This window comes from Anser anser, assembly GCF_964211835.1.
Source record: "Anser anser genome assembly, chromosome: 2".
NCBI classification, from domain to species: domain Eukaryota; kingdom Metazoa; phylum Chordata; class Aves; order Anseriformes; family Anatidae; genus Anser; species Anser anser.
This window is the reverse complement of record NC_139721.1, coordinates 70,462,406-70,483,733: the sequence shown is the minus strand read 5'-3', so window position 1 is coordinate 70,483,733 and position 21,328 is coordinate 70,462,406. Positions and strand designations below refer to the sequence as shown.

At 40.4% G+C, this 21,328-nt stretch overlaps 1 protein-coding gene across 9 annotated transcripts in view; it reads left to right on the top strand.

The window, feature by feature from the left end:
* Nucleotides 1-21,328, top strand: part of FHOD3 (formin homology 2 domain containing 3) — a 410,386-nt gene that overhangs the window by 258,508 nt on the left and 130,550 nt on the right. For all 9 annotated transcript variants that reach the window (XM_083826789.1, XM_083826793.1, XM_083826785.1 and 6 more), the window contains exon 7: nt 20,530-20,641. In XM_083826789.1, coding sequence (XP_083682915.1) covers nt 20,530-20,641 — 112 coding nt within the window. The remainder of the gene's footprint in view (nt 1-20,529; nt 20,642-21,328) is intronic.

Sequence of the window (21,328 nt, the reverse complement as noted above, 5' to 3'; positions counted from 1 at the left end):
GCTTTGCATATTTACAGCCTTTTGTGCAAAATGTGAACAAAAGTGGAAAATTGGATAAGAGATCCCAGCAGGTATTAATGTATGGGATTGCCTCAAAATGATTAATCCCACGTGGGCTGTTTCTGTTCACCCTGTTTTCCTTTAAGTACAGTGAACAGAATTCCACTTCTTTGCACTTTCTCCTCTGTGTCTCTGGTGGTATAACTTCCACGTGACTCTTGGTGGTTTGTAGTGCTCTACTCTTGTGTCACTTCTTTTTGTCTTTCTTACCATGTACTAGCTTCCCCATGTATGTGCTCTCCTCATCTGATGTCTGTTGGGCTGCTCTTCTGTGCAGAGAGGAGCTGTAGGGTCCCCCATAGTGTGGATTCAGGGTGCCAGTGGAGGGAAGGATGGGGTAGACCTGAAAAAGTTTGCTTCCAGATCTGCGCTGCCTGGTCATTTACTCAGCTGGCCATCTGTAGAAGCTGCAAATCTGATAGAGAGATTGCTGCCAAACTTGCTTAGAGTCCTGATAGACTTCAAAATTCGCTGCTGCCTTGCACGATACCCTTTCTTCTTTCCTTGTCATCCCCTTCTGACAGAGGAGATGCAAGGCGAATGCCCAAGTTCTGTTTGCTCCAGTGGAAGATCCAAGTTCAGAGCAGAGTATCAGACAGAAAATGTCCGTTTACTAAGTAGAAACTGCTGTATGCGTCAAGATAGCCATGTCATTTACTAGCTTGGGTTGTATACACAAGCAGCAAGTACTCCAAGAACAACCCAAGGAGCTGGGCCATGGGACAGGACCTGAAAGTTGAACGCAAGTCGTACCTGACGTCATCACCTGATGTGGTTAATCCTGCGATTACTCATCTGGGGGGTTGTTCTGTTTTCCTTCCCTTTTGCTCAGAAGGGTGGGTTAGGATTATTTGTCATCTTTGGCTAAACTAATACAATGTTATGTGGAACAGATGTGGTGGACATCACCAGATTGACAAATAAGGGTAGTGACTTGCCCTCCGCTACAGGTCATGAGCACAGCGCGTTTTGACAGGTCTGAGCAGTTCGATCCCAGTTTGCACTAGATATGATATTATGGATACAAGAGCACTGATAACATCCTGCCAATTCAGTTATTTAGCTCCAGAATGAAAATGAAGTCTAAAACAGCATCCTTCCAGTTACCTCCCCTTTCAGGGGGTTATTTTCTAAAGCTTTTTTCACTAGAAAGCCGTTCCCTGTGGAAATGGGTTGCAGTTTGAAAGGAAAAAAGGGTAATATTTTACTATTTTTTGCAGACTCAGGAGGTTTTAGACTTACCCTTTCCTTTGAAACCATGCTGCTAATTTGTGTGTGTGTGTTTTAACTTTAAATCCTCCTTTGTCAATAAAAACATAATTTGCTTAAATATCATGTATCTTCAAAACAAAAGGAAAATTAAAGTTTGGAAATCTATTGAGTATATTTTAAAGCCTTCTGCTTTCACCTGAGGTCTTTCACCTGAGGTTCTTCCTTTCCTGCATGGGTGCAGACACATGCAGTGACTGCTCAGGCACATGCCTTTTCTCTGACTGCTCGGGAGAAGCAGCATAATCAGCGGTGGCCACTGCATGCTTGCAGCAAGTAAATCACAAGAAAGGAGACCAGACAGTGCCCATTTAGTACAACCAAGAAGCAGAAGACACTACAACTGTTCTCATGTAGAGGGGAAAAAAACAAAACACCATCAGTGAGGAGACGAGAAAAAAAGAAAAAGGAAAAAAAAAGCTGATTTCTGTGCCTTAGAAAAGCCATCCCACAGCACCACCTAGCAGACATTGTTGAGTACAGATGGCTATGAACAGACTGAGGATAGGATTGGGAGTACACAATGCTGAGCAGATCTATGTGTCTTCAGAAAGTGATTCCACCTATTATCTAGCATGGGTCACTTCTACAAGCTTAGGTGCTCTGTCATTCCCTCATGCAGCTTTTGTTGCCCTTTTAGTCAGGTATTTGTAGTCTGATACAGCTAATCTCTGTGCACGTTCAACAAAACAGATCGTTTCTGCTTTTTATTTTTATTCTGTTGTGGTCTTTGGCACCATGTATTTTTTAAAGCATTTAACTTAATCAGAGTAGTGATTTTATTAATTCTGTTGCAATTTATTTATGTTCTTGTCCGTATTAGTTCAAGGTGCCAGAGCCCATGCTGCCCAGCATCCTGTTGAGGAATACTGCCAAAGCACAGATTTTGAAGAGCACTGGTTGTACAGCATGGTCTCACCCACTGCAGCTGGGGGAAAGTGTTAGAAAATAGTTAAGCTGCAGCTGCTGGCTGCCTCTGTTTGTCCTAGAGGGACCAGAACTTGAGCTTACTGTTGATCTGCAGAAGGTGAAGTGTTTATTTGTGAAACTAGCAGATTTCAGGCTATGGCCTTTCTTTTGTTGCTCGATTACTCTTGCTCCTCTCCATACCTTAAACTGCATTTGAACCTCTATTGCACCATCCTGAACAGGTGGACTGTGGAAAAGTCAACTTGTGGGAGACTGTCTAGGCCCTCCAAGGAAATACTCAGGAATGCACTGGTCTTCCTATGAATTGTATTGTGGATACAGGCTAGAAGAAACATGACTCAGGAATGGGTAGGAGTTTCAGGACTTTCAGCTTGCAAAGCTTTTGAGTTTGGCATTACGTATGTAGGCAGATCTGCTTTACTACTCAGAGGTAGTAGAGAGGGATTTCTGGCAGCAATCCTGAAATCCATTCCCTTCCAGGTTCTGAGATCTTATTTTCCTGGTTAAAGCAGGGGACTGGCTATCAAGACTCTTAATTTGCTCTGTAGCATTGGGAAAACTTTATGATGATGATGATGATTATTATTATTATTCAGAGCCAAGAACTATACAACTAAATCCATATGTGGACACCTAAAATGTTCTGACTTTCAGATATTGTGAGACATTTTACTTTTATTAAAGGAAATGTGTCTATGCAGTACCTTGGAAAATAGAGAAAAATACTTTTATCTGTTATTTCCATGACCACTGTGGTAATGTCTTTTGTGCCCCTCATACAGTTGCTCCATGATACTTCTCTTTTGTGGAGCTATTTAGATGCTTAAGTAAATGTTCTTTGTCAAGCGCTGCAAAAGCCTACCATGAAACTCTTTCTAACATTAGGGAAAATAACACCAGAAGTAAGAGGTCAGTGTGATTTTAGTACTCTTAATACACTCATATCTTCAAAAATAATACTCTGCTGAGTTGAAAGGGTCAAATCTCGATTACATTTCCCTTGGCTAAATACATAGGAACTGTTCCTGTCAGACATTACACAGCTACCACAGTGTGTTTCAGTTTAGCTTTCCGGGCTACAAAGGATCATGTTATACAGTAGTTTATTTTACTGCCTTTGTGAACTGCTGCCCCTCATTAGGGCATCGTTGTATCTACTGGTTTTGCCTGCAGTTACTCTTGACTTCCAAAAAAATTGGAAGTAATCCATTGTGGTTACTTCAGGAAAAAGAAAGGGTTGGGTGGTTGGTTTTGTTTTTTGTTTTCCCTTCAACTGTTTCCCCTTCTTTCTCTGTCTCTGCTGCTCCCAAAGAACTGAAACAGCAACCCAGAACTGATCTATGTTGCAAGTCAAATCATTGCTGAGTATGATCTCATGCTTCTGAGGGTTCAGCTCTTCAAATGACCATGGCAATTACTTGGCTAAAAATTATGCAAGTCCCAGATGCTGGATAATTCTCAAATCCTACATCCCAAATACATTTCATTCTGACAATAATGAAACCAAAATGCACATTAAATAGTGACAGAGTAAAGGCCTACCTGTGACCCAAGCAGTGGCTTGGTCAAAGGTGTTTTGTTCTCAGGTTTGGAGCAGGGCAACAGAGAAGGGTCAAATGAAAGGAAATGTGGGTTGCTCTGCTCTGCTAGCTGCTCCCCTGTCCTGGTCAGTGCTGCTGAAAACCTGTCTGTAGCTTGGTAGCAAGGTCAACCCTTTTTATTCCCAAAGGAGGCAATTTAAACACGTGTATGGCAAGAGTGGCATGTTTCAGGTGAGTTTGGAGGATGTAGGTGAGGGATCTGGTCTAGTCTCATCTTGGAGCCACACATCCAGGTTTCCAGGAAAACAGGCTGTAGGGAGACTTTTACATGCAGCCGTGTGTGAGCTCAGAAGCACTGCTGGACCTGTCTGTTTAAAAAATGGGTTTCTGAGCCTTGAGTACTTCCCATAGCCATGTTCAGGGTCTGCTGAACATACTTCTAACCCTTTCAGCCTATCAAACTTGATCAAAAGTAAGGATTGCTGTCACTCTGGTACTGATGAGGATCTGAAACACAGATTCTATGAGTCAATGTTGTAGGAGGCTCGTTAGGAAGCTGCTCAGTGTTCTCTAAATGCTGGGGAAAACTAAGTCACGTAAGCTTGAGCATCACAAATGCTTACATAGTCCCAGGCCACACTTCATAAGCAGAGAACTACTAGGAACTCATTTCATAGAAGGTCTTATCTTGATTTGATTTGTGCACTGAAAAGTTTATCTTGGACGTCTCCATGGACAGCTGAATCTTAGTGCATGTAGGACTGCTGTTATACCAAAATTACATGATCACTGTGACCTATTTTAAAAGTCTTACTGATCTTTTTGACACCCTGATATCTCTTCCGGTACGTGTGTGTTTGGGGAGGGGTGGTATGGGTGCGTGTGAGACAGATGGAAAGAAAATAATTTGCAGGTGCCAGGCTTTATAAAAGGAAGAGTGTTTAAAAATAAAAAATGTGGAATTCTCCATATTTTTGCTCACGTACTTGGTAAAGCTGTTATAATTTAGTCCTGTTTAATCACCCAAGGTGGTATATATGTCTCATACTTTAAAGAAAACAAAAAGTCAGATAATTTTTATAAGTTGTAACACAGACATTTGCTTTCAGTCAAGCTAGAGCTGGGAGCTGGGCATGGTGAGGAATCTGGATCCCAAGAGTCCTCTTATGGAAGCTGATGAAGCTGAGACCGATGTTATCTCATTTGCCAACCTTCTGAACAAAAGCCAAAATCAGCGTGATGAAAGTTAACCCTAACTCGGGCTTGGGAAGCTTTTGCCGTGTCACCTGAGGAGTGCTTTATGAGAAGCACTTCCCTTTTTGTTATTGAAACAGGACTCTGAGGGTTCTCCTTGCACCTCTTTCTCCTTTCTGTGATTCAAAACCAAGCATACACCTTTTCAGCTGGTGTGTTTGATTTGCTGTGGCAGCTGAGAGTGTGTGTGAGCACCCACTTCTGCTCTGGCAGAAGTCAGAGGAAGAAGGTAGCTTGGGACAGATGAATTGCATTATCTCCCTGTGTGGAAGCCTCAGTACCTCTTTGTCTTCGTTTTCTGAATAAATCCTAAAGATATTTCTAATTTTATTTTTGAAAGTGATAGGAGATTTACTTAGTGAACTATCTTAGAGGTTTTTCAAAGCTTCATATTAAGTTTGCAGTATGGGCATAGTGTTCTTCAAGTCTGCTACTCTAGATAGACATAAACTGAAAAATAACTGAAAAGTTGTTATGAGAATTTTTCTTTCACTAGCAAGTATATGTATTTGCATATAAAATATGTGTACATTTCCAAATATTTGCATATATGTATATGCATTTTGTAACACTAGAGAGTTAACACTGCCCTGCCTGTAAATTTGTTTTATTATGGTATGAAAAAATAGGATGCTTGGTTATGACGTGAAGAATAGATGTGGCAAACCTTAGCATTAAGCCTGGGAAAGCTGTGACAAATAGGTGATTGCTCGAAAAACATGACTGCTTTTGATACGTGTATTTCATAGAATCACAGAATGGTTTGGGTTGGAAGAAACCTTAAAGATCGCCTAATTCCGACCCCCCTGCCGTGGGCAGGGACACCTCCCACCAGACCAGGTTGCCCAAAGCCCCATCCAGCCTGGCCTTGAGCACCTCCAGGGATGGGGCATCCACAGCTTCTCTGGGCAACCTGTGCCACTGCCTCACCACCCTCAGAGGAAAGAATTTCCTCCTTATATCTAATCTAAATCTCCCCTCTTTTAGTTTAAAGCCATTCCCCCTTGTCTTATCACTACACTGTTTGACAAAGAGGAGCAAATTTGCTCCTCAGAGTGAAGCTTTATTCATTAATTTGATTTGGCAAGTTGTCCAAACCTAAATAAATGAGTCTGGTTTTGCAGTCAAAGCACTGTTTCTGGGTTCTTTTTAGTGCCTGATAGTACTCAGAAGTTTGAGAACAAAGAAAAATCTTCAGTCCATACTTGAAGTGAAACACTAGTGGTCTTAGTGTTCCAGCAATAAGTGGAATATATATCCTTTCTCTAGTTTTACTTTAATAGTTATTCTTTCAAGAAGGGTTTGTGGTGGTTTTGTTCCATAGCTTTATGTATGATACTTGTTCTTTCAGCAGTTTTATTATTTCAGTAGTTCAAACCACTAGTATTTTGCTTTTTAGGGTGCTTAAAAAGGATAACCTGTTACCAATTATTTGCTTAAGAAAGATGTCGCAATGGAGAATAGAATATGGTTTGAAACCTTTGCTAATACACTGACTTTAACTACTTCCACACATTTTATATATAGATTGTTTTCATTTTGTGTTTTTGCTTTTTTCTTTTTTTTGCCCTTTTTTTTTTTTTTTAATATATTGTCTATGATATTGTACAGTGTCAGGAAAGGACTGCCAACCATATCAATAAACTTACAGGGGTTTTCAGGTGAAGTTACTTAAGCCCAGCCATAGTTCTGGTATTTAATGTAAGTACTTTTTAATGGAACTGTTGAAAGAACAAATTTCACGTGCATAAAACCACAGAATAATAACAGAGTAGTTTTCCACTGTACTTACAGACTCAAATAGTTTTTTCCCCTAGGGCCCTTGAACTCAACCTTGATATTATTTAAACAGGACATCGTCAAGGCTGCTAACTCTAGCAAGTTGTTTCAGGAGCAGTAGAACTAATGAAGCGATTTGTTATCCTTTTTCTCCTCCTTCCTTGGTTTTTCCTTCCCATCCCACACCCTCTTGATACCATCGGTTCTGTTACATGTCCTGTGCGCTCTCTGTACAACCCGCAGCATGTGGTGTGGCTGGCTGGAAGGTGTGTGAGGACTGATTTTCTAGCTGGCTCCCTTTCCGAATGGCTGGAAACTTGCTTTTCTCTGATAGGAACACCAGCTTGGGGTCTTTTCTAATGCAGGTTGCAATTTGAGTCGGAAAGTTGAGTAGCTCAGCATTACGACCTGGTATGCCTGAATTTGGGGGGTAGGTTTCCATAGTCAGAGGGAAGAGTTAGCCTACAACGGGACAACGTGGCTGTCTGAGGAAGCAAAGGTGAAAATGGAGTGTTGTTTGTGATTGTTGTGGATTTAATTTTGTAAGAAGGCTCTGAGAGAAGGTACTCAAATAGTTTTATTTCTCTGTTTTCCTCTGGCTCTGGTCATAACTCAGCAGAGCCACACATTTTAATGGTAATGACTTTCACAGGCAGGGACAGGGTCCCATCTGAAACTCCACCTGAGCAGCCACTCTCTGCATTGGCTAGGAGGAAGACTTCAGTTCCACGCGAGATGCTGCTTTGTACACACTTCCCATGTCAAACACACTGCAAGTCTGAGGCTTGTGTCACGAGGAAATTCTCTTTTTCATCACATACAGGCCAATCTGTACAAATCAGAGGTCTGGCTATGACAGGAGACGGGTCTCAGAAGAAAGCAATTTGGTACAGAAAATTGATGTGGAGCAAGTGACTTCCTTCCAAATAGTTCCTAACCCCTCCTGAAAATTACACGAGTGACTTAATCTTAAATTGAAAGCTTGCATTTAGAATTTGAAATATTTCCAAAAACACGCTAGTCAAATATTTATTTGGAGGCTTACAAATGAAAGAAGATGCAATGTTACATCTTCCATATGCCTTCTAAACTCTCGGTATTTCAGCTTTCCCATCTGTGAAATGTGGTGAATCACTTCCTGCTTCATACAACTGTTGCATGGCTTGATTATCTGTAGATGGCTTTCAGATCTTTAAATGCAAAGCATGAGATAAGTAACACATCAGGTAACATCTTAGCACTTCATAGTAGTAACAGGTTGTCTAGTCCCTTCTCTCTTAAAAATTGATCTCCTTTTGTCTCAAGTGCTGTAAGTTACCTTGTTTTATGTTAGATGCCTTCACAGAGCAAGATGGCACTCAGCTGCATAAGGGAAGAATGATGTGATATGAAGGGGATTTTGGAGAGGGGAATGAAGAGAAAGACCTGTCTGGGATTAAGTTCCTAAAAACTCTTTTCCGCTCTTAGTTTTTTTGGAACACAGATAAGGAAATATCAACTTGGCCCTGCCCGAGGAAAGGAAGTTGCTGAAACTGCCATTCTCCCAAACTTTTCCTGTTGCCAGAGGTTCAGCCCAATGAACATCTGCTGCGGACAGCAGAGTTCAAGGCTAACCTCATACATCAATGGGGAGGGATAGCGGGAAGGTTCAGCATGCAATACTTCTATCATTATAAAGGGGGAGGGGGGGGGGAGGAAAAAAAAACAGGTGCCAAAGGGCCATCTCATGTGTAGGCACACACCCGGTTAATCTTGTAATCAATATAAAAGTCCTCGATGGTTAAATTTTAGTCTGCAAATTCATCTGTTACATGGAATTCTAATTACAAGTAGTTTCACATCTTGTTTCTTATTAACTGATTATCTTATTATCAAAACATGAAATATCACTGTTGTGTCTGTTGCTGAACAGATCATGGGCATAGCATTCAAGAGAGACGAGGTTATTTTTCATTCATTCTGGTCACCAGAAATGCACATTTTATTTAATAGAAGTATGACTAATTCCTAAGCACCATTCCTGTTTAAAATGTGGGAGGTACTCTTCAGCTACGTTGTTAGTGATCTATGGAGCTCAGGGTCATGCACTTGCAGTAACTACTGAAAAATTGACTAGTCAGAATGTTTCCAAATGCTAAGTTGCATTCAAATGACATCATATACTTCACAGTTTTTTGTTGGTGGTGTTTTCGGGATTTTTTTTGTGCGTTTGTGTTTTTTTTTCCCCATAGGACTGCTTTCATATGTGCCCAACAAAGGTCATATTATCAAATGAGAGGAACAGGCTTTACTGGATAGTCTTACTCTATGATCTGTAACTAGAAATGCTGGAAAACCCTTGCTATATATAAACAATTTGAGGTGTGTGTTTGTAGAAGAAAAAAAGAGAAGAAAAATGCATGGTCCTTATCAAAAGCTGTTTGATAGCACATTTCATACTAACGTGAGTTTTAGCAGAAATTGCTTCTCATGCTGCTGTAGTTTCTTTCAAGTGAAGTGTTTAGTACCTTATCTAGGATAGCATAATCACAATCCTTACCCAGTTACAGGAGGCAGGTCAAGAACTACTGCTGGTGTTCATTTGCCTGGAGTTGTCAAAAACACCAGCATTTCAGAAGGATTGATAGCAGCATAAACAGGTTGAAACTGCACAATTTGAAGAGAAAAAAAAAGAAAAAAGAAAAAAAAAAAGAAGAATCCTATTGTAAATCTTTACAATTGGAGCATAGTTCCTGTTCTGGAGACAAATGGCAAATTTCCAATGAAATACTTTTGTTTTATGTTTTGCAATGGAAAAAGCTAAAAATGTAATTGAAACCAAACTCTTATGGTTTAGGAATTTCTGAAAGGTCAAAAGAGAAAGACATTCAAAATTGGGGAATAACTAATTGCTCTGTGGTTAGGGCCCTTGGCACAAGGGTGTGATGACACCATCTCAAGAGTCACCCGATACTAGAGTTTGACCTAGTGGTGTCTGCAGGACACTAACGGTGTCCTGTTATCTCCAGGTTCTGTCCTCTCCTCCCTTCTGGCTGAAAAATTGTGTGTACCTTTCACACAATGAACAGTTCTTACACGAGAAACTGAGGGGATCGTTCTGATTGTAGGGTCAGAAAGCCAGAAGAGACTTCTCTCACTTTGTGTTTTGTAGTGTAAAACTGTGCATGATCTTAGATGCATCTTGTAGAACAAAGAAAAAAATAACTTCTAATTATTTAATGGAATGGGATGAGAAAATCACTTTCCCATCTCACTGGAAGATCATAATTGTTTTTTTCCAAAAGAGGAGAGGGAGGAATACCCCAAAAAACAGTAGCATTTCCTGTCTCATTCCAGGCTCTGCAGTGCTTAGCTTTTTTAATCAATGTCTGTATGACATGGTAACTGCTGCATGAGAAATTCAGCTACATCGTTAGTTCAATACAAATGGTTTAATACAGGGCCAACTTCTACCCCAAAAATATTCTTTTAAAGCTCCCATCAGAATTGCATATATTCATCTGAGGGACACATTGGTCTATAATATATTTTGATTTGTTGCATGAATTGCCTGCTTCTGTGTACAGATTTTTTTCATTTTTCCCCCTTCTGCCTCTGGACCATGATTGATGATGTAAATAATCATTTCCAGGCATGAGCCTTTTGTTTTGTTTTGTTTCTGTTGACCAGTCACTAATCACTACTTGCTCATCTCTGCGTTTTGTTGGTAAGCCAGATAAATTTCTTTTTAATAGCCTTCTTTCTCTTCATGTCAGAAATATCACCGCAGATAAATGGCAGATACACACCACATATGTAACAGTGTGCAGACCTTATAATCATTATTCGGTACGTTACAAAGTTCTGAGAAATTTCATTATGAGAATAGTAAATGCATGCATTTCTCTGCCCTTCCTGCCATTACACGGGCTACGGAAAGAAAAGCTTAAAACAACATTATGAACTTAAAGGTTGTTTAATTGATATTTTTGAGCATCTCTCATCTACGCTTACAAAGTTTTTCATCTTGATGGAACTGAGCATATCAGAAAGAGAAGTAATGTTACCCCATTTCTCAGCTTGGAGAAATGAGGCACAGTGCCTTGACGGGCTGGTCAAACATCAAATCACTGCTAGCACATAGAATCTAGCCTAATCTAATAATCTAATCTAATTTCTGCAATGTCTGCACCTTCAGTCTTGAGCCTGCACAGCATTTAACAACAGTAAATTTGCCTTACTTAAGCATCCCTCTTTGAAGATTTGAGAGAAAACGGCTGCATATTAAAATGGCATCTAGTATGATTTTAATATACACCAACTTATAAAAATTCCAATGCTTAAAATAGAGAACATGGCATCACACATAGTCTTATTTCTGTTACTGGTATATAAGCACATCGGTTAGATTCCTAGTGAAATAAAATGCCTATGTGTACACAATGGTTCTGTATCTACGATCGGGGTATTCATAGACTTTATGCATACTAACTGTTTTTACCTGTTGCTTCTCATGCATCTCAGCTTTGTCTATAATATTTCTACATGCCCTCCACACCCCGTGACTTGTGCCATTGTTGCCTCCTGATAACAAAATGGAGAGATTGGCAGGTCTTCTTTGCAGCCTAGAAAGCAGCTTTTAAGGCACCAGGACATGAGAGCTCTTCTATCCCTTCTATAGAAGGGTGATTACACTCCTTTGAGAAGTTTTGTGGTGGTCTGTAGCTTATTTGGACTTTTAAATTTTTTATCATTCTCCTTAAAGGAGGCTTCCTAGATTTCTTTAAAGTTTAGATGGAATTAGGCTGACTCTACTCACACTCAGCTCAGGTGATGCAGAAGGCTGTAATTCATCTGATCATTCTTACGTTCACGTGCTGTGAGTAGAAAGGGAATTGGATTACTAAATAAAGTAATTCCCTTTTGGAATAAAGGCCATTTGGAATTTAGCCTGAAATGCCTTTGGAGAAGAGAGTCAGAGAATGGAAACAACTCTGTTTCTTTGTTTTGTAAGCCATTTACAAATCCTAGTAATAGGGCTTCCAAATGTTTTCCCCCCAATGTCTTTCTCTTTGACACCCTATTTCTCCCCGTCCCCCTACCTTCCCCCTACCCCCCACTCCCCCCCAGCCAAAAAAAGGAAAAGAAAATCTGATATATTTTTGTCTGGTTATATGAAGACTGTATGACACATTTACAAAACTCTGCTCTTTCTGAAAAAGTTATGATCCTTTACCACATATAGGCACCCCTACACGCTTTTGAGATAAATGGTCTCCAATCATCATGCCAGAGATGGCACTCCTTGCCTGTGCAGCCAGTTTCAGAGTTCCTGCCTAGCTGGAAGCAGTACACATTGGCTTTCATCCATACAGATGTGAAAAAGGTCCAGTAAGGTGCTGGCCACCCTGGATGAGTGCTTGCTACATAAATATGGGTGAACAACTTGTAAAATACTTGAACGGTATTGTTCCAGAGGTTGAAGAAAATTAGTATTTGTCTGAAAATGCCAGGATGATGTGCTTGCCAGTTAAACCGTGTTTTTAAACGACTGGCCGTGGATATGCATCCTTGGCCAAAAGTGTTTATGTGTTATGCATCCACATACCTGGGTCTGTGACTGTCTGATGGAGAAGTGAGAGCAGCCTCCTCCAGCTTTGTACAAATCTTGTTTCATGGGCTGTTAATAGCTTAATTTCTAGCAATGCTGTGCTGTGCAAGCCGATGTCAACATAATGTTATCCAGTTGCCTTTCTTCTTCCTCATCGGTACAGAGGATTTCAGGAATTGATGTTTGTCTGAGACAAAGGCAGAAGTATTGCAAGTGCATTTTTATCTCCCAGGGAAAGAAAGCAACCAAACAAACCGGTAAGAGTTCAGGGAACCACTACAAACTACACAGCTGATGCCAGAACCTCAGTAAGATTAGGGTGCCTTGTAGGTCATTAGAGGCAAGCATTCTTTCATATTGAACTGATAGCTCTTATTGCTGATATCCAGTAATGCTGAAATTGAAGCACAACTCTGAGACCTCTAGTATTATGTAAACCAATAATAAAATAGTGAGCTGAGAGCAAACAGGTAGATAGTGAAAACAATGTTTAAACACTGCTTCCTCAGATCTTCTCTTGTAACAGCAGGAATGGGGAATGGCAGTGTGCTAGAGGAATGCTTGATAAATATCAGAATCTATGTTAAAATTAGTTTGTAAGGCTGTTCATGTTACAACATCAAAGTTGAAATGTACTTAGAAAGTTATTTCAGTTTTAAAATTACTGAAGACCCTAAAAGACTACTGCAAGGCAGCCACGCCACTGTGTGACCCTCAGGAACTGCAACCTTGCCTCTAGCAGTAGTAAGAGTTATTGTAGCTTACACAAAATAAGTTTTTATACTGGAAAATACCCAGTTCAAACTATAGTATTGCAAATGCTACTGTTGGCCAGTTAATTGCACATTTGGTAGAACTTCTTGATTGATACACTTACCTGCAAAAGCTTAAGGTGCATCGTGCCAAAAGAAACAACATTCTCTGTTTCTTTTGTTCTTTTATAAAGCTGAAGGGATCCGCATTTACTAGGGTAATCTTTGTTGCAATGTGATCTCCTCTTACAAGACCTCTTTGAGAACTCCCTCTTGCACTTTCATGGCACACTTTCATCTACAGAAAAGGCTCATATCTTGGGCTAAGTGAAGTTTATCAATCTTTCTGCCAAAGCTCAGAGAATGGAAAAATCTCCCAGCAGGTAAACAGAAATCCGCTGTTAATGGTAGATCTTGAGAAACAGCAGAGCTAGTGAGAGATTAAGGGTATATCTGCCTGATATTTTGCAGGTAGATTGCAAGCTTACTCTACCTTCATTCCAAGTAGGCTAGAAGTGCTATGAATGAGTAGCAAAGTTTTGACTTCAGGGTGTATGTAGTATGTTGCTGATTTGTAGAGCGTCTTTGTTCTTCAGGGATAGATTTCTGTTCTGATGTGTCCATCTGGTTCAAAGTATGTATGTTAAAAGACATTACCGCCTGCAAAACATCTTGTCATGCTTTCAAACAAGTCACAAGTCAATTTTATCCTTGCTGATCTCATGAGGTTCATCCGGAGATATGCAAGCCAAAGCTATGCTTTGGTCTGACTCTTCTGTCTGAACAGGAGACAGAGACTGAGAACAAGAGACAAAAATATATGGAACATGTAATGGGAGAATCTCAATGTTTTGTTTGTTTGGTTGGTTTGGTTTTATATATCTAACTTTTCGGTAGATAAAGTAACATGCCCTGTACTCATTTGCCTTGTGATTCTTCCTTGAAAAAAACAACAACAACAAAACACTTTATTGGCATCAAGTCCCAGTAACTCTTCTTAAAAAACACGGGAAATTATAGATGTTCCTTTTAGGGTCACATCATTTAATTCTGTCTACTCATTATGAATAAGAGAATATTAATTTGAACAGAATTAGTAGTGTGCCCTTATGTTAAAGACAGCCAACCACATCCAGAATTAGTGGGAGTGTAGCCACCACATTGAAGGAAGTGGTTCTTCCCTTTTGGTTCTGGTCAGACTAGAGCAAAGTTCAAGGGTCTTGTTTTGAGATGCTCTGTACAAGAATGATATTCACCTACTGAAGCAAGTCTGGCGGGGGTTCACTGTGAGCTCATGATATATGAGGAAAGGGAGCTGGGTTTGTTCACCTCAGATGAGAAGGCAAGCAGGGTTGCCCTTCCAAATTAAATTATCCTGAGATGCCATCAATCTCAGTATTTGTTTTCTTCTTCCTTGCTTATTACAAAGGAGAATACTGTAGTACAGCTCCTCACCTGATAGAAAAAAATCAAGAACGAGGGGATGATTTTCTCCCTTGTATAGTTGTTAATAGGAAGATCTCCCTTCAAGGCAAGGAGTTTATACTTTGAGCTTAGGGCAAGTATAGCTCTGATGCTTTCTGCACTCTTTAGCAGCAACAATTAGTAGTAACTTCCCACGGAAGAGACATGTAGCCACAAAAAGGTTGGGTCTCAGAGCCTGGGCAAAATAGGCTTGTACTCTGGGTAACGTTACAGACATTTAGGTGGTAATGACAAGAGTTTAGGATGATCAATATGATTTCTTTGATACATTGTTGATATTCCCTATGTTATAGGTACCGGTTTTCTTTTGGTTTCTATTTAAACCTCAAACATTTAAGAGGTAGGAGCCACCTCTGTGCCATGTATGCACAGTGCAAGGGAGAAACTACAGCAAATTTTAAAATAAATAAAAAGCTTTAATGTCATGATATTATTAGACTTGTGTATACATTGAAACTGAAAGAAAATGTCTTGAACAATTTCTTCTCTGAGTGCAGCTTAATACAGAATTCTTCTATACTTCCATTTCAATAAATAACCTGTTCCAGACTCAAGCTTTTGGCTGATTTCAGAATGGGGGGTGCAAGTTTTAGGCCATCCAAGTAAGGATGAGGTCCTGTATCGTTTGACTCTAGGACCAGCAATTTGTTTTCCTTCCAGAAAGGCCTTTTCTCCTCTTCTGAATAGATTGTGGTTTTGTCCCGCTGTGCAACATGAAATGGAGCAGAACCACAGATGCGATTGGGAAACTCGCGAGCTATTTACACAGCGCTAGATCTGAAGTCGTGTGAATCCTGACGTGCCACGAGGAAGAAAGATTTTTAGCTTTTCTGTGCACCTCTCACCAGCTGGTGTGGTGCGTGTTGTACTGCTACGTTAGTTCACCGTCCGTTCTGCCTGCGTGTCTCATACTGACGTGATGAGTGCGTGGCCTACTAGGCAGAGTCCACGCAGGGATTAGGCCTCAGATGGTTTGGGTCTAGTAAATTGCTAGTGAGACATTGGGTGCACATTTCTCTTCAAATTTGAATAATGTAAATGCTAAGCATCACCCTAAGTGAAATACTGTTTTACTCAATTTTGCTTCAGCTTTCTTTCTTTTTAAAAAAATATTCCCAATTTTTTAAATCTGAACTTAACAAATGTTGCTTCGGGCTCCAAGCTAATGACATTTTTAACAACATTCCTCGTAGACATCTAAGTTTTTCTCAGCCAGTGATTAATGGGTGGGACAAACCCATCCATGGGACATTAATTTTGCAGTCTGTTGCGTAGTCTGTTTGGCTGGGTCTGTAACATATTTCCGATTGTCTAAACGTAAAGAGATAAAAAGGAAAGGGACTGCCAAACTCTACTGCATAATGTAAAGGAATGTTTATAATTTTTCTCCTTCCTTTTACATTGCTGGCTACATTTTATCTTTAGCCAGAAGATGCTAACGTCATTTCCTTTCTCTAAATTGGCTTGCAAGTGATAAAAAAATATAACTTTCTTTTCTAACTTTCTCTTCTTTTCTAAATTTTTTAATAAAAAGTTTTGATACTTCAGTGTTATGAAATTCAAGAATCCTGATTTAATCCCAGAGCTGTTAAAACATCACTTTATGGGGGTATGTATATTGCTTCAGTGAGCCTTCTTTTTTAATTGAACAGTGATGTTTATGGTGGAAATTTGGAATTAATCACAACAACCAGTGTTCACAAAGCAATGATACCAGGGATTTATTTTTTTTTGAGCTAGAACAACATATTTCTGCCTCTTCTATTGCTCTTATGACATCCAGTCCTGTCTGAACTAATAGTGTGATTGCCCTGTGGATTTTAATAGAACTGGGACTCTGCTGAAAGTGATTCAGAAAGCTGTCTGCTACTAAACCAGAGTCCAGCAGATCCCAGAAACAGCCTTAAGGCCTTCAAGAAGTTTTTAACGCTGATTCAAATAATTAGTGATTCACGTATTCAGGAATGAAATATGTAACTTGTTTCTATTGCTCCCATTACTGTGCCATCTGGGTGCATTATGTGAAATAAAATCATACCAGTGACTGGCAAAAACTCCCATGGCTTCAGAAATGGAAGTACAAAAGTCAATGATTTGCTGCTTTTTTTTTTTTTTCTGTTAAATGATCTCCCTGTTTTTGAGATTTGCGGTCCTTTTACTTACAATGTAGCTGTCAACTGTTGAAATAATTGAAAAGGCATGCCCTGCAAACACATTTCGTAATTCACTCATGAAGATATGAGGATCTCCCACTTTGAAATTCACAATAATTAATCACAAATGGAAACTCTCTATATAGCTCTGGTATTTTTTAAAGTTGTGAAACAATCATTCTCATTCTTGGTTGAAACCCTTCCCATTTGCAATAACCAACACTTCAGGTGTCATCAGTATCAAGCATGAGCTGCTACAGGCACGTCAAGCCCATAGGGGGCTCGTCATGAGGGGGTCATTTAATAGGTAGGACATCACTTTGGAGGCCATGTAACAAAATTCACAGTTTCATACAGGTCTTGGCAACAAGTGTCCCTGCTACAGGCCTTTCTTTCAGAGACTTGGTGCCATGCTGGGTAAGAATTAATTTTAGTGTGAGCACATCAGGCTCTGGTATGTCCTTGTGTATGGGGGTGACAGACTGCCAGATCTGGAGAGGCTTTGGTTGGCTGAGGACTTCACTTTCCAAGGGGCAGTGCGGCTGCCCAATGATAGCCTGCTGTTGTTAAGAAGCACTATTAAACCAGTATTAAAAAGCCCCATTGCAGGATGTGTGCAAAGGCAGTGAGGGCCACATGGAGCTAATAAGTCTCAGCGCTGGAGCCCCTCATGTGCACATTGTGCGGCTTTAGTCCTCGGACTGCAGTAGTTCATTTTTGTTCTTGTCCAAAGCATCCAAAGCAGTATGGAGGCTTAAAGTGCCCACACGTGTCTCAGTTGCCATTGTCTACCGAGCAGGAACAGCATGTTTTAAGTGCAGTTTTTCTCAAAGCTAGTGGCCATGCTGACTACCAGCAGAAAGCTGTCACTATGTGCCTTCACCTGCACCCGCCTCTTCTTCCCAGAGCTGGCTGACTGTTTTGTGAGGAACTGAACTTACAATGTCCTTCTACTAGCAAAACAACAAGCGAAATGAAGCTTTTCTAATCACTCCTTTTCTCCAGAGCTGCTTCTGGATGGTATTTATTACTTGTGCTGTCATCTGCAAGCATGGTGAATGCAGGAGGTTGGCACCTGCAGGCCGCGCTCCGGCAGTCGGCCAGCCCAAGCCATGGGCTGCCCTGAGGCCATGCGAGGTTGGCAGCTTGGCAGCCACAAGCTGCAAGGGGCTAGCTGCTCCTTACAGCAGCTGCAGTGGCCAGCAGGAAGCAGTTAGAGCAAAGGCGTTACAGAAGGTCCTTCATACTTTCTGGAAGAAAAAGAGAGTTGCAAAAATTTGACATAAGCCTGCTATGTGCCACTGATTGCTGTCACATGGAAACATATGGAACCCTGCTGTTGAGTACTGACGAGTAAACACATCCAGTTGTCACCATCTGGCCAAGTCTTGAGGTTTTGAGAGCCATTGTGAGTAATATCCAGGAGTGAGATTTCCTTTCTAGGGAAAGGGTCCTGATCAGATTTGCAGTTAGCACACAACTGCTTATCCGGGAAGTATGCTCTTCCAAGTCTTGTTTACAGTAATCTGGTAACTCCTGTTTTACAAAGAACCTTTGCAAAACTAGTGGAGACTTGCTGGAAGTTCTCCGAATATGCCTGTTAAGCACTTGAACTTGACTATTAGGGGAAACATCGTGGTAGAGCAGAAAGAGTGTGGTATTCATATGCCAGGCAAATGCATGGGTGTCCTGTACAACCGTGGGGAACTGATTTGTTGCTCCCACACTGGTGTGTTTCCATGGTATAGTTATGCTGTGTGTCGTGGGATTTCAATTTCCTTAAATTTGGCTAGCTCATGTATCATAGGGGTATCACTGTGGCAGCACAACTGCTAATTAGACTAATCAAGTGTCTTAAGGGACCTGGTCAGGTTTGTCAGCTGGCTGGGAGCCCTGAAAGTATCTGATGCAATGATACGTCGAGACTGAAACAATCTAGATTCAACAACAGAAGATTTTGTATCCCTAGCAGTGTTATTGCAGTGCATTAAGCTCAATTCCACTAAGTTGGTACAATGTGAGAAACCAGGGAAATACCTGGGTTGTTTGTTCACAGTAAACTCTGTGTTTATAGCTGTAAGCAGCAAGCTGCATTTTAGGTCATTGCCATAAATTGTGCTCTAGTACATCTCCGTGAGTGGCAATGTGAACACAGTAGCATGACCCTATGCGTATTGCACTTGCAGCCTTTTTTAGGATATAGATACACTTGCAGTCTTTGCATATATCTATAAGTGATCAATGGTGATTCCTTGCCTCTTAGGAGAGTTAGATTGTGAGGAACTGAAAAAATAGGGGACTGGGAGAGACTTAGGGATACTGGCAGAGACTTAGATGTATACATCCCTGAAACAATTAGGAAATGCAGGGTAATGATGGTTTTGTCTCCCACTCCCGGTGAGACATTGCAGTGACCAGGTGGTTTTGTTTCAGGCTGCCTACCAACTTAATATAATGAGACAAAGACAGGGATTTTCAGGAGGGTGGCTTATCTCTACATGAACGCATCTGAGAGATCACTTAAAATCTATTAATGGTGAAAGAGATTAATGACCACATTATTATAGCTATCTTATTAAAAATCTCACAAACTGATAGATTTACTGCAATATAATATAGCACAACAATGCAATAAGCTTACAAATACCTATTTTTATGCAGCCTTATTCAATCTCAGTGGACTGAAAATTGTGTTTCTGGGACCAACAGTGTATCCCCTTCTATTTGGCTTTAAATCCATGGTTTAGATTGAGGATATAGCATATTTGACCTAGAATCAATTCTCCTGGTAATATTCCTCTCGGCTGGACATGCAGAGCCCTGTCTATTAAGAAGTCCTCCTTTTTCATGTTTCATATATTATTCAAAACTCCCTTAAGTGAAGAGTGTGAAAACATTTCTGATCACGCCAAGTACACACCTGAAAATTCTAACTCAGCACTTAGAAAGTCCCCTAATAGTCAAATGTCCTCTCTGGAAATGGGAGATCTGCAATAAAAGTGGTAGAGTTTGGCTGTTGTTTTCCAGTTGGTTGGTTTGAATGATGATGAGTCTTTGCTGAACTCACAGTCTTGGAAATGTACAAAACATAAGTTAGAAAACGTACAGGCGGAGTGCTCACTTCCAGCAAATCACACATCTTGTGACGGGGTGGGATAGTCAGAGATTAAACACACTTTCTCCCAAGTTGTATAAATAGTGAATATTTATTTATTTAATCATTTACCTGTTAAATAATAGCACTACAAGAAAAGAAGAAACCATGAGGAGAAAATCATCCTGTCATACAGGAGTTTGACAACATTAAAATCTCACAGAGAAAGTGGAAAGTAAAAGTTGTGTTGAAAACAGAGCAATATATTTATTCTTATTTCATTAGGTTATGCATACAGTAAGCTTTGAACAAAGATATTGTGGATAAGCATAAGTGTATGTATAGGTGGGACATTCAGTCTTTTATTATACGTGGCAGCGTTAAGCTTTTGCTGGGATTCATTGACTACTGAGACTTCCCTGGGAGACTACTGTCCAGTGAATGACATTTTCATCCAAATAGCTACCTGCCATTTTTTTGGTCTTGGCACAACTTAATCTCTTCTGCCCATGTGTTACTACTGGATCTGGATTGTTCTGCTTGCATCTTGCTCAGTCTCATGTAGCACATCTGGCAGTGCTGTGGTTTGCCGAATGACAAGTCTCGCGCTCTTTTCTTCCAGTTCCGCCTGGTGGTAAAGACAGCACTGAAGCTGCTGCTGGTGTTTGTGGAGTATACCGAATCTAATGCACCGCTTTTAATCCAGGCAGTGTCAACAGTTGATGAAAAGAGAGGTGAGTACCCTTACTCAGGGCTGCAAAATCCCAGCACCACTGAGACCAAGGTGGCATTTTGTCATTGATGTCAGTGATTTTAGGGTTTCTGTTGTGTTTTCTGCTTTATGTGCAATTCCCTTGATTTCTGTATCAAAATCACATTTTAAGTATTCATACAATTTAAGATTGTTTTGAGCAATGAATTATACTGGAAAAGTAAGGAGTGAAAAGCTGAAAAACCATGCTGCTTCTGATACACCGTAGTCATTGCTTCCCCTTCCCTGCACCCTCAGGCAATGTAAGCCCCATTGCATATCCTGACCTTGGAGGCTCCTCTGGGCCAGGCCATCTTTCCACTTCCTTCTGAAAAGAAGCAGTCTGATTTACAAGAGAAAATGATATCTAATCAGCGTAATCCCTTTGAAGAAAAAGACGAGGTCAGTAATAGTACAGGCTTTATAGTAAAAGCAAAACCATCTGTAGTTACATTAAAATAAAGCCCTTGAGCAGATATTATACTATGAAATCTGTTACCCTTCAGGCTCATGAAAAATACTTGAATATGCATACCGTATTTTTTACAAATAAATAGAACAAAAATGGTTCTTTCTTATCCTTCCCACAAAGCTAATGCTAAGCTCCCAGGGCAGTCTCTCTTGATGCAAAACATTCCTTTGCCTCAAGGAGAGTTTTTGAGGTTGAGAG